At 39.1% G+C, this 14443-nt stretch overlaps 2 protein-coding genes and 1 long non-coding RNA gene across 4 annotated transcripts in view; 1 reads left to right on the forward strand and 2 right to left on the reverse strand.

Moving 5' to 3' along the window:
* LOC135947526 (dopamine receptor 1-like) overlaps positions 1–14443 on the forward strand; it is a 54943-nt gene that overhangs the window by 28762 nt on the left and 11738 nt on the right. The gene's annotated exons all lie outside the window — the stretch shown is intronic.
* Positions 3638–6053, reverse strand: LOC135945870 (WD repeat domain phosphoinositide-interacting protein 2-like). The gene is made up of 6 exons (XM_065493793.1): positions 5867–6053; positions 5495–5577; positions 5255–5427; positions 4685–4861; positions 4054–4328; positions 3638–3801 (listed from the first exon to the last, which is right to left on the reverse strand). Exons 1-6 carry the CDS (start codon positions 5932–5934, stop codon positions 3660–3662), a joined length of 918 nt encoding a protein of 305 aa, XP_065349865.1. The 5' UTR covers positions 5935–6053; the 3' UTR covers positions 3638–3659.
* LOC135947256 (uncharacterized) lies at positions 7199–8410 on the reverse strand. Its single transcript, XR_010575611.1, has 3 exons — positions 8303–8410; positions 7673–7808; positions 7199–7608 (listed from the first exon to the last, which is right to left on the reverse strand). It is a non-coding gene; the product is annotated as an uncharacterized LOC135947256 (long non-coding RNA).

Below are 14443 nucleotides of genomic sequence, written 5' to 3' on the forward strand. Positions count from 1 at the left end.
GTTTTTTAAATGGAATAAAGTGAAGGTATGGTTTTTTAAATCTTATTACCTTGCCATAAAATAGTTTGTAAATTAACTTTGGTCATTGAAATGATTGGAAATTAGGAAGTCTAGAAATAAGTTGTTCAAACAATTCCAAACATTAGTCTATTTCAACGCAATCGCTAATTTCGTTCTTTAAAATAAATCTTTGTAAAGACTTTTGATCATGTGTTTTTAACATAACATGTTTGCCCAAGCGAGAATAAATATAAGCATATAAGAAATTACAATGCGTGATATTTGGGAGCCACGCATGAAAAAGGGCGTCAGGGCGTAGACACTGGAATCAGTTCTGGGATACAAATTATTACATAGCAGGAATGAAATCATGATTTTAATTTCCATGATAAAATTTTCCTGACGTCATAAAAATGAAAAACAGTTAAGACAAAACCATTTCATAAAAAAATTCTTAATCTTTTCTAATAGTTTATTTTATAATTATTTATTAGGCACTAATTTAAACAAAAGAAAAACTAAATTTAAAATTTCACAAAAATAGGGATAAGAGATGACCATTTCTTGAAGAGTATAAGAAGCACAGCAATTTCTATAGATAAAAACACACTAGGTACAAAGTTTAGCCAATGCGTTTCGCAATTGATAGATATATGCTCTATGAATCGGATGCTTGCTAGAGCGTAGGAGTGATCTCGATGCGCAAACGCCATTTGCAAACCGTCAGCAGTTTTTGCGGCCGAAAGCTACGCTCGGTCGGTCTGATGGCCATGCCATTGCAATGCAAAATGCAAATTGACGGTGGCCGGCCAGGCCAGGGGTAAAACAAACAAACTCGTCAAGTTGCCGGTGAACCAGTCGTGAAAGCCGGATTTTCATATGAGGTGCGCGCACGGAATTGCGACTTTGGCACGCTCACTCGCAGGCTAACGGGCCATATGAATCAATACTCGATTATTCGGCCAGGCAAGACCGTGCTTTGATCATCCCGCCGCTGATTATGCGCCAGAAAAACAGCTTACACGCACTAGATTAAATAGAAACCAGAACCGACATCAAACGAAGAAATAAATTCCACTCTGACGCTATATCAAATCTCAGTGTGAATTTCTCCTGTTTTCGAAAGCTGACGAGAATCTTGTTTTCCTAGTGAGTTGTTTTCTTGTAAGCTTTCCTTTGTTTGAGTTATGCAACCCGCCTGTGCGACATGATGCGCGCTTTGCATACACAAGCCGTGCCTGGAGCAGGTATTACATCAAGCAATGAGTAAATAATATCCGCGAGTAAACCTTGTTTTGACGTTGTGTCTAAAATAAGCAAATATTTTTGTGTGCTCAAATATAAAAATGTATACGCTTGCTGTTGTTTTACGACATCATTATTTTTACTTGACTTGAGCAGGCAAACTGGCAATCTTCCTTTAAACTCCGTCGCTGCCAAGAAATCGTAACAAGGAACCAAATTTGCCAGCAAATTGAATAAAGCATTTTCATAACCGATTTTATACGAGCAAGAGGAATCAAATATGTAGGGTGCAAAATGGAAATTTTCAGCAAAAAGCAGGATATTATTCAGAATTAATTCAACCACGCCGCCATTTCTGCCGGCGTACGTACGTACATCGCCGGTCGCATTATGCAAATCAAAAGGTGCGCACAAAAAGCCGCAGAATCGAGTTACGCGCGAGTGCTCCCTTGATTTTGTGTTTCAATGAAATGTTCCATTTACTTTCTCCCTTTGCTAACGTGCAACAGACGTGTCAATTAGTTTTAATTAGCTCTCAAGTGGTGTAGATCAGAAGGAAAAATACGTTGTTGTTCATGCAGTTGGAAAACATAACTTAACGGTAGCTTCATTAATTAGCCAAACAACTTGGCTGCATACAAACTTGAATTTTTTCCATGAGCAGAGGGAATAAGCGTAATATTCATTTCGCTTTTCAAAGAGTTTTCTTTCATATCCAGTTCCATTTGGCCTTGAATAATGCGATGAAAAAAGGTCTGATCGGCGGCACAGGCTGGAGAGGCGGATTCAATTTCGCCGAGCAAACAGCTTGCTGAGCAGGCGTGGATTGCGAGAGAGCAGAAAGAATTAATAGAGGCTCAGGCTTGCTTCGGGGTCTGTGTTTAGATTTCGGGGCTCATCCGCCTCCCGCTGCTGATTCTGATGAGGCAGACGATGTTTGGACGAGGCGTTTGCTTCCTTTGCCGTGTTTATCTACATCCGCCAGACCGGAGATATGCCAGGTGCGTCGTCGACGGCGGTGGCGGCAGCGCATTAACCAAAAAGTGGCGTGTCTCTCGCTCTGCTAGAGTTCAAATGATAATGACTAGAGATGGAAAGGGGCTGGAAGCTGCATGGCAGCCCACTTTCTTTGCGCCGCCTTCGATCGGTTTTTTTTCAGCTGTCAGATGATAAGCGTTCCAATTTAGTCATGTCCACGGAGACATTTTTGCACTCCCGTAAAGGGGAAAAGGAAGATCGATTCGTCTGATTTCCGTGCCTCATTTTATCAAATAGGGGCGTCCAATTAGTGGAATTGGATGTCACGGGGCTAATCAGGGCTAGATTTATTAGCGACGGCTCCTATCGAAATGGTATCGACCTTGTCAGCAAGAGTTAATTTTTAGATTGAAGGGCAAAGCTTTCCGATAGGAATTGATTAATAATGGCTCGATAATAGCTACACACAATATTATGGCTGTGGTAAATTGGATTGGAAAAGACCATAAATCATTATTCAGGCCAGGATCAGGACCAGAACAAAGTCTTGATAGTTATCAAACTTCCCTGAACTTTGCTCTACGCTTGAGCCCCATAAAGAAAATATTAATTAATTTTTTTTAAGATTCTCTTCCGTATATTTGCTGGTTTTACTATGTTGGTTTCAACAGTTCTTGCCTTCTGGCTAAAGGATAACACTTTTAAGATTATGCATTTTGAATGAAGTGGTTAGAGCGACGCAAATATAAATTACCTTTACTGTCTTAATTAAAACTCAGAATTTTTTCAAGCTTTCGTACTTTATTTAAACGTTTGTTACAACCTTTTTCGTTGTCATAGTACATATATCGTGTTCTGCTACCACCACCATGGTGTTCTATTGAGATGATATATTTTCCGAAAGATCACACCAATCTTAAGATGATTCAACAATGTCTTCCTCCCAACGCTAAAGCGAATAAATAAGATAGTTTTTGTTTTAAACATCCTACCAATGCACTTTTCATTGTTTTACTTACAATTGTGGACAGGAGCTTGCATTCACCGCCAGCAGTAGGGTCGATTTCGTAAATGAATATATCCCCCTTGTCGGTTGCGACGAACAACTTGTATAGAACAGTCTTCAAGCCGCTCGTTTCATTTTCCACCGTAATACTGTGTAAAAAATATATATGTGCTTGGTTAATTGATAATTATTTAGTCTGCGTAGAAGTTGCCAAGCAAACAATGATATAATACATCATGAAATGAATCTTGTCATTTTTAATCACAAATAAACTAGAAAACTAGTTTAAAAACTAAAGTTGCAGGCAATTGGATTAATCTTTTCCGCACCTACGAAAAATACAAATTTAAATCTTTACATTCTGTCAGTTCACGCAACATGTGTCAAAATTTTTCTCCCCTTCAATAGAAATATAAAGGGTAAATGGGTTTTACCATTTTATGCAGCAAGTAGTGCGGTCACATTTGGTGAGGAGGCGAGCCATCGCGAATGACCGATCTTCAGGGTAGAAACTGGGTAGAAAACTCGAAGCCCAGGAGAGCCAGCCAACTTCTGCGTTAGTCTCTGAGTCTCTACAAGGAAAAAATCAATTAATTTGATAGAACACGGCAAGCTAATGGTTTTCATTTTTTGTCATATCTTGAATTTTAACCAAATACGAAGTATAGCGCTCAATATAACACCATTTTGAAAGACTTTTTGGTTTAAAATAAATTGGAATAACATGAAAATAAAACTCGAGGGTGTGTGCGGCTGAGTTTTGAGACGAAGCAAAACGCCTTTCAAATTCAAACAGTGTAGCTGTCGCTAAACATCCCACTCACCCTCCTGACGGATGTGGTTGCAATTGGAACACGTGCACTGTTTCAGTGTTGCTAGAGCAGCAGAGGAACTTGTTGTCCTGACTGAATGATAGGCTGTAAACGCTGGCGCATCTCATCGCTCCACGTCTGAATTGCCAGAGCATCTCTCCACTGTTGGTTTCATACACCCAGATGAGTGTGCCTTTCTCTGAGGCTGTTGCCAAATAATCGCCCTTAGAACTGAACTCAATGACGACCAAGGGCCCATCAGGGACTGATATCTTTCTATTGACTGTCTGAAAAAAATATTTTTTGATAATTTAGAATATTGTTCTAAAATATCACCAAATTAATGATGAACTTTTTTGAAAACCGAAGGCTCGAGCTACGCTTCTTTTTACGTCCTGTGTTATGAGATATAATGTTTTTCACCTATCATTCTTGCTTACATTGCATTTGGTGTCTTAATGGTGTATTTTGAGTTAGTCATGAAAATGAATTTTAACTTAATTGAATTTGATTCGTTTTCCTGGTGGATTACAAAAGTGCAATTTTACAGCTTCCGCTCGTAACACTTTCGTATCACAATAGTTTATAACCAATAGCAAATTCATAGTCAACGAAAATATGAAAATCAACTAACGATTATTACCTGCTCATCTATATCAAACAGGTGCAGTTCTCCATAGGACGAGCTGGGATAGGCTAAGTATTTGCCCAAGGCGCACACTCCGTTGTAGTTTTGCCAAAGGTCGGTAATTTTATATTGCTTTCGCAGATTCTCCATTGGTTGTATCACTATTGATTCCTCAAGACAAATTACCATGATCTGCAATCAAAAAGAGTTAAACAAAAGCCATATCAAAATCTAACTTGCATATTTTCATTTAAACATAAAGTAAATAAGCTGAATCAAAAGTAGCACTGGTTTGTATTGCTATCCCGGCTAGTCTTTCTCCCGCCACATTTTAGGGGTTAGATAATATATTACACGAAAATAATTTTACTGTCTTGGCAAGAGTCAGCTGGTGGATCTCCGCCAATATTATCTTGTTTTTTTCTTCGGGTAAACTTTAACTAATAAAGCTTCAATTTAACACCCTGCTAATTATATTATGCTTTTTTGATTTGATGTTTGTCTTAACCTATTATGAATAGTAAAGATACTTCAACAATAACGAAAAATTATTACAGTGAATATGAAACTGATCAGAATTCTTACCTTGCTGTTGAGCTTAACATCTAGAACTACGGTTTCAAATTCAAATGAGTATAATGGCTCATCCTCTCTTGTGATTTCGAAGAGGTCGACTTGTTTTGGGTTTGAGACCCGGACAATTGCTAGCAGATTGCTAGTATTGAGACGCTCCAGACACACAGCATCGGTACAGCTTGCTAAAATCAAACGTTATCATCCATTCTAACTTCAAAGTACCACGCCTGATTATCAATAATTACATACCGTTTTCATAAATAAGTTTTACGTTATTAATTCCCAACACATTATACACCTTGGAAGCTTTGTCGGAAGACACAGCAAGAGTTCTGAAATAGATCAGAAGTTAATAAGTCTAAAAATAGAACAATGGATGTAATATGCGAGTCTTTAAAATCAGATTAGGTTAAAAAAAGAGTGATGTAATCTTCAGACGACTGAGTCTGTTTGATGAACTTTAAAAAATGCTTTAGGTTACAATTACCATCCACATTAAGCATAACTTAAATAGTAACGAACGGTATCATTTGAATTTTGCCCATACTTCTGTAATTATTCTCTTTAGTTGAGATGAGAGAATATTTAAAACAGCGCAAAACTCGATATTTCAATATTTACCTTGAACCCCCGCTAAATCGGACAAAGGCCAAATTGTTGGGACGTTTTGTGGAGTTAAAATAAGTCATCTTATCAGCTTCAAATAAAGCTTTTCTCCTGTTACCTCGCACTATATATAGCAAGCGTCTCGAATCAATGTGTTCAAAAGGACTACTACTGTCAAATAAATCGTGTTATGTCTTATCAAGTTTAAAGCAGCACTGAAAAACACAAAACATAGATGACGTTACATAAATTGGTAGTTCCAGAATAATAACAGAGGAAACCTTACTGTTTTTAACTATCACCAGGTGCTATTCCAAAATATTTTTGCCAGAACACGCATATCATGTGATGACTCTTCATTTTCAAAACAAGTGATCTGCATAATATCGAAATACTGAAAATATCATGGCAGGCGTCGACAATATTTTACATTCAGCGTCGCTCTTGCTTATTGTTAATACAAACATTTCCCTGGGGTGTACTTGTACATGCAGCGAGGGAGTGAATGGGAGAAAATATAGTAGTTCAACCCTTTCACTATGCACGTTTATGGAAGCAGCAAGGGCAGAAAAAGGTCTTGCTCACCGAAGGGAAGGCCTTTCTTGCGAAGCAGAACTCAGGCCTCTTGCAAAATTTACTTTAGATGAAAACCTCTAATATGCGGCTCTTCACGTGAAATGAGACATTTATTTCGTCTGACTTTCCAAGTTTGCACTACTTTTCCTCTTTGCATAGGATGGATAAAAGCTGCTAATAATCCGTAGCAGAAAGTTGCCTTTGAAATTACGCCCTGTTATTGCGCCGCGGTGAGTAATTAAAAAACAAGTCTGCCGTCACAGTGAGGAGCGTGGTGCGTTGCTTTTCTTGTAGGAAATTTCCATCTTGTCGCCTCAGCTTTTGCGGCGCGTCACTCCTGCTTTTATTCCGCTGGCGCAATTTCTATGCAAATCCCCGGCACAGGACCCGGCTACTTTTTGACTCTCGCTCCAGCCGAGAGCTGTTCAAGCCGAAACAAGTGTGTCGAAAATGGGCTCAGAGTAAGGGATAAGTCGATTTGAAACCGTTTCGTCCGGAATTCCATCAACCGACGTTTTGAGAGGAGATGAAAACAACCCACCAAAGTAATCCATCCGCTTTAAGCTCGACGTAAAGAGTAGCCAACTGGCAACACGCGAAACAGTCGCAATTCCTCGTCGCATTATTAATGAAGAGCAGCTCCATTCATAAATTTCAATCTTTCGCTCTTTATTTTTTCAACATGCCTCTAGATGGACTTTTGGACCATAAATTACGCCCCAGTCTTAAAATTTTCATGTAACGTATGTCTTGTGCGCAGAATAAAAAATTAATGCAATTTTGCAATAAAAAGTTTATTTTCTCACTTCACTTGGAAGTGTCTGCCTGGTTCAGCGGATTTCCCCAAGCAGAAGTGGCAATCAAGGCAAACATGCAAATTACCACCAACCTGCTGAAGCTGAAAAGCCTTTCCTCGCCTCATTTGCCACCTTTGTCCTCATTTTCCGGCTGCGAAATTCTCTTTCTCTCACTCAGCGGAAAGGTAGCTTGCACATTCCCCCAAATGAATGTGGATACTCTCGGTCTATTGGAAGCAGCAGGTCATCCCTCTTTAAAAACAGGCAGAGATTTTATTCTGAAAATGGAAATTTTTTAAATTTTTAGATATTTGGTTATTCACTGCGGGCTTGGTCCCACACAGCCACCATCCACTAGGAGCCGCGACTGATATGAATTTCATCCTAAAATGCATTTTTTATTGTTTTAACCTCTGCTGAGCACATCCTGTGGGCTATATGAGCTCACCGGGTTCCAAGAACACCACCGAGCGGAAAACATGGAGCCCCAGTGACCGCAGTGGAGCTTGGGCCTAATGTGGCCATCTTTTCACCTTCGCACCGAGGTCTTTGATTAACACGACAGACATTTGTCCCTAACGCCGCTGGAAAGGTGCGAAAATCAGCAAGTGGCGAGTCGGCGCCAGCGCGCCTCCCAGCCTGCTGAGCTATTTGAGCATTTGGGGTCACTAAATTAAACACCTTTTACCATCTCTGACATTGGGCAGTCAGTATTAGATCCCTGAACTCCACAAATATCTCCCATTGAATTTGTCCAGCATTGTGTGAATGTAAAATTAATGTAACAAGAAGTATTATATTGCAAAAGAAATTGTTCGAAAAAAACCAACCAGGGAGTCGATGGTTTCAACTTGTCATTAATAATGTTAAAAATGTAGAGCTATTTTTCCAATGAAATCAATAGTAATCATAATATATTTCAAAATGAAAAATACCTCAAAATACAGTGTACAATTTTTTTAATAAATAACAGAAAATTTGATACTTTGCCAGCCCACATGTCTTGCAGTATAAGAAATCCCAGTTAATTTGCTAACGTTGTGAAATCCTAGACTTTAGAGAACCGTGCAAGACTTACGGGGCAGCTTGCGGAGCAATAAAAAAGACATTGCAGTCCACAAAGAGAGATAGCGGTGCTGAAAACGCGTGCTCCATTCCATATCTGGTGTTGATGAAACGACTTCCACCGTCGGCAATTTAGAATGACGCGCTGGCAATTTTTCAGCTGCATCCATCGCTGGCTGCGAGCAGCAAGCCGCGAGCTCTAATTTAGGCAGTGATTAAACGACTTCCTTCCTCTCGTCTGCGCTCGCAGCCGGACACGCAATTTGGCGAAATTGCGCTTGGCGCGCGCGTCTCTACTGCGATCGACGGCGCTGCGAGGTTATCGAGCTCTCGCCGCGCTTAACCGGCCGTAGCGGGGGATGGCAGAGGCAGTTTGCCGTCAGGAGCGACCCTATTCCCAGCACGTGCACACGCAAAAACCGGCGCCTAATTTGACAAAATGGGCCTTTAGCAGCGCGATCGTGATGATCATCTCCGTGTGAGCAGAACAAATAGCCCCGCACTTGGTGCTCTGTCTTTCATGACCTCTCTGTTGAAATTGATTTTCAAGACTGACGGTGGAACCAATAAACGTCGAGCTGACGATTCTCAGAATTACATCGAAAACGCCTTTTGATCTTTTCAAATAATGTTTGTCATAGCCATATGGCGAAAATAAATCATATATTTATTTTAATAAAATCAGAAATGTCCCTGTTTTGAACCAAAAATAAGGCAATTCTGGAGTACGGAAAATAATTTGGTAAACTTTGGGTCTTGAAACATTGCATTTTCGTGAGAAAATATAGTTATAAGTTTTAAGTTATTTTAAACAAAACAAAATTTTAGTGCCAGATTGCCAAAAATTGGTTGTTCTAAAATTCTGTGAAATGACTTTTAAGCAGTGAAAATAATTAGCCTTAATTACCTCAAAGTATACAGCTAGATGCCAAATAATGGTTTGAATTTATTTCGTTCTCAATAGAGACACTCTACTTGTATGTATTGTATTATATTTACTATACACAAAATTATTCTTTTTGCTGAATCTTTCTTCTTATGTATAGTTGTCACAGTGGCGAAAAAATCAACTTTTTTTCTATAAACGGCTATTTTAGGTTTTAGGAAGTAAATATAAATGCGATTAAATGCTTAAATATATGTAACAATAATTTTCAACTTTTTGGCATAAAAAACCAATTCCTTTAATAAAGTCTCGCGCGAATTTCTATCCCATCTTGGCTGCAACGAACACTTTCCCTAGCAACCTTTGTCAATTATACTCGCTAGACTAATTTGGGGGGGGGGCGCAGTGTTCCATGAACCGAGTGCTCTCAACATTCAGCATTACAATTTCTAGCAAGAGACAAGAAACAATTTACGTACAGTTCTTATTGGAGAAGATTCTACCGTCTTTGTAAGCAGAGCAGAGTTTGAGCGTCGGAGTACGAATTCCATCTTTGATCAGCCATTCTGTTTGATGATTCAGGCGCGCAGAGTGCAAATTATTTGTTGAGCCACCCCATATTCCACCCGCTAACACCAATTGTCAGCAATTTCGCCCAGTCGAGACGCGTGTGCGAGCGCAGCAGCTTTTGACTGGGCTCCTTTCGTGCGGAACTGCTTGCCGTCTTTGTTTTGTTTCAATAGCTTCGTATTCGTGAGACTTACCATAATTTCCATTTTCGCTGGAAGGCAAGAGGAAAACGAATTGCTTCTGCATCTCTGCAAATTAAAATCAATCCACACGAGTCAGGAGCAAACAAATATTATACATGCGGGATTAGATCTTTTTGCTGAGGTCGATTTTAGCTCCCACGGGCGCGGCGAAGGAGCTCTTTAATTAAGTCATAATGGAACACGACTCTGCCTTTTACGACCAAGCAAAATCTCATCCCCCGTATCGTTGGCCAAATCCCGTCGGGGGGTGATGAGCGCTTTTCATCGCCTGCAGAAAGTGAATTAGTGACGGTATCTCCAGACAGCCATTTTTATTTCTGCTACTAAACAAGCTCTAAATTTTAAATTGTTGCTGATTTCAAATAGCCAGCCGTCTTTTTTAAATGAAATGTGCATCACCGTGAGATGTTTTCTCTTGTGTAAATTTTGTTGCGAAGAGTAAAACTGGTGAGGAATTAACAAAATTTATCCTTGCGTGGCTGTGCACTCTCTCTTTGTTTACTGAGTTGCCTCAAAAGGGGCTTGTTTAATTAAGTTCTGTGTGCACATGTGCGTTCGCGCTCCAGCACACATGAAATCTGCAGAGCTCTGGCCCGCGCACGCTGGCCAATGACCGCGATTATGGGTTAACCACATTCAGGAGCAGCCTAGTAACTAACAAACAATTCTGTTCTCTGGCCCACTACAAGATCTTAATTACGACTTTAAGAATTAATCAGCATGTGATGACATACTAGCTCATTAAACTAATTATTGGCTTAAAAATTTATTCGTAATTTGCGTAATTTTGCGTATTCCATAGTAAAATCATTAAAATATCTTGACAAAAAAGCTCTCATTGGAAAGCTCCATAAATTTCATCTAAATGCTTTGAGCTTTGACATTGTACGACCCATCATATTTAATAATTATTGAGATTTTAAACGTATTAAAAATGTGCAAAAGTTAGCAAAACCCCTTGTTATTCAAAGCTCAAATTTGCTGTCCAAACTATTTAAAAAATGTGATAATTAAGCACAAGTCCTAGAACCGATTATTATTTATTTTGTAACTGGACTGCTCATTTTGTGGTAAATTAATTCAAGAGCACGTACATTTATTTACATTTTACGCATTCATCAAGTTGCTCTTCCTATTCAGAACGGAAAGTAATTTTCTGATGAAGGCTTGGAATGAGCTGTGTTTCACTGAGAGCGACTGTGAGCGAACATGATATTATAGAACACCAGCAGCTCTGTTTGGATTTTACGTTTGAGCAGCTTACAACTAGTGGCGTAGTTGCATTTGCTGTAGGAAAAGTGGGTTTGCATTAATGTGTATGGGATTCAAGTTGCAAGTGTTGTGGCGGTTCATCCCCGATGCGATTAATTAATCCAACGCAAGCCGCTCAGCGATAATGAATGGTCGCTCACTGTAGTGGTATTATCGTTGATATAGACACGTGCGCACTTAAAAGCCGGCATTTTGCTGCGCAAATTTGAAATTCGAGCAAATTCGAGTTTGCATACGAGGATTAATGTAGTGTTCAGAATTTGATACTTTCCGCCTGTGGGGTAAACAGACCCTGCCATAATTAATGCTCATATCATCCTGGAAAATAAAACAAAGTGTCGGATTTTAAATTAAAGTATATCATTGTTTCTAAATAAGACAGTCTTCCTACACATGTTAAAGAGAAATGAAAACCATATATACATCAGGATATATTCCAAATCAACAACACTACGTACTATTTTTAACAGTGCGCATACTTTAAATTTATTACGATTCAAAAAAGTTAAGTAACATGAAAAACTATGAATTTGGGTCTTGGTCTGACGCAAACTGAAATAATCTAGGGATGGGAAAAATATTTTTTAATGGTATGTACATTTTTATAACAAAAAATTTCTGACTTTTGAAGATGAAGATTATACTGGGAAATAAATTTCCTTCAGGAACGGTGATAAAAAATTATATATAAAAACTAATGTAGCCTTCATGAAAACCTCCCGTCCATAATCCTGATATACTAATTCAACACTCTATCTTCATAGATGCACTTGAGCCGTGTTTGCAACTTTATTAAAGTAATATTTTTCTCGTTTATGAAAGAGACACTGACAAAACACACACTTCACTGAACTTTACCTGAATGCACGGCTTTGTAGTTTTCTTGTTGCTTCCAAGTTGCGGATGCGGGTGAATGAAAGCATCCAAAGTTTTCTCCTTCTCTAAAGGTGCGGGTCCTTTAATCCAACGACGAATGCGTCAAAGAGTGTTAGTGCCCCGCCGTCCGTCTATTCTTTGCAGACTTGAACTTCAAATAAGCTTAGTTCGGGCTTATGTACTTATCTAGACTCTTAAATAGAGAGAAAACCGGATTCGCTACGAAACACTGATATTTTTAATTTCAATCCCCAATTTAGCGGGCAACCATTAGAAAGTTTTTTGTATCTAGAAAAATAGCAAAAATTGGGATTACTTGATTAAGGAGCAAAATTGTAATTGATAAATTTTGTGTAAAACATTTTAAATAAGTTAATAGCGCACAAAGCAAGTCACCATTTTTTTATTTTATCTCGTTTTACTTTCGATAATCGCTGACACATTTGACCCTTGGCATCATTGAGCGACGTGACTCCCAAACGAAATAGCGACGAAGTCAAAGTTATTTCCTGTGCAGTAAAAAGTCCTATTGCATCAAGCCTACTCGCCTCGCTGAATGTGATCTATTTTAAGAAACGCAGAGTAGATCAATGATTTCGCCCGGCGTTGGACCTTATCTCTAAATGGAAAAAGGCTTATGTGCCGCAGGTAATCCTTCCGTTAGCTCTATACTGTTGCCGGGATTGAAATTGCGTTTGTTTTCTGCAAAAAATTCGGCAGAGCCACTGCCGCATCGTGCGTGTCGCAATTTCAAGCAGATTATCCCTGGATTAACAGAGCCAATCACGATTCCCCGCCGGAATTATGTGAAACGATCGCCGTGGTGGGATAAAAGCTGATTGAATGCTATTCTATAAGAGCGAGCAGGAAGTAAGAAATCACATTTAGTTATGCGAGAATTTGAAGTTGTTTTTGTAGAAATGCAAAGTGACCGCGAACTGGGACATTATAACAAAATTAAATTTCATTTTTAAAATTTGGCGAGTCGTCTGACCTATCTGCACAGTGCTCAATGCAAATTTCCCGTGCATATCATTACAACAATGCACACATTTCATTGCTTGCAAGTGCATAGACTATGGAGATTGCATTGATTATTGCACCAGTTCTCCAGTCGACTCGAATAATTGTTTTGGACTGAAAACACCACGGAGAAGATGAGACGTCCCTTTGTTTCGCCCTCGCCCGCTGCCTCGGTATATGCAACCAGGTCAAACAGATGAGCAGCTATAGCAGGCTTCTGCTCGGCTGCATTCCGCTCGGCTCAGGGCCCACAACAACACACTGAAATCGATTTCCTTCATCAACTCGCTTTTTATTCCTTTTTGGTCTCTGCATTCCATGCTTAACAAATCAAGCTGATCCTAGCCAGTCCGTTAACTCTTCTGCCAACAAGCAAATTATACGCTTCGCGAGGCTTGCAATTCGGAGAAAAAATAAACAATCAAGTATTTGAAACTCAATGAAAAAGAAACAAATTTGATTGAAAAATCTATTATTCATTTAATTTTAGTTACGATAAGGTACGATGTTAGGAGGAATTATTTCGAAAAAGTTTGAGAATTTCATTTTCACCTTTTATTTGCCTCTTACGGACGAAAAGCAGGTAGGGCCTATTTTCGCTTTACTGATTTCCACCGCTCATCTTTGGCGGGCGAAACGTTCCGCCCAAGAGCACTTCGTGACAAGCGGCAAGGGTCCTCAAGTGCGGGGGAAAACTTTGAAACTGCCATCCGCGTGGGAGAAACAATAACCATTTGTTTTTTCCTAATGACGACGCAATTACATGCGCGTAAAACGCTCGTGATGGCTGCAACGCTGAATCAAAGCAGCGTTTCTGCGTTCTACTGGAAATTGCACACCTGAGAACAATTGAGTACTTGAGAACGCAGTTATCAAGGCGCAGATTAACGTTCAGCTCAATTTCTAGGCATTAGACGAAGAGTTGTCTTGTGCTACAACTCGTCTCATATTATTTAAACAAGTTGGAAAATGTTTAACACATTTAAATTTCTAAGAAGGAAAAATGCTTTACAGTACAATTTTTAACTAGAAAAAGTTTAAAAATGTACATTGAATTTTTATCATCGAATCTTTTTGCGTGGGCAATTTAAATAGTGAAAAATTAGGCATTCCCATCCACATGCTATAGGTAAAATCACCCAAGCAGAAAACCTTTGAATAAAGTTTCTCTGCTAAATCGTACTTAATTTTTTTACACAAGGCTGTTCAGATTCAATACCTCATCGTTTACATCTGATTCATTTAACGAGGAAACTATTTTTAGAAATAGAGTGAAGACGCAAAGGCTAAATTTAATGTGTCTCATTTGATTTTAACATCACTA

The sequence above is a fragment of the Cloeon dipterum genome, chromosome X, assembly GCF_949628265.1.
Source record: "Cloeon dipterum chromosome X, ieCloDipt1.1, whole genome shotgun sequence".
NCBI classification, from domain to species: domain Eukaryota; kingdom Metazoa; phylum Arthropoda; class Insecta; order Ephemeroptera; family Baetidae; genus Cloeon; species Cloeon dipterum.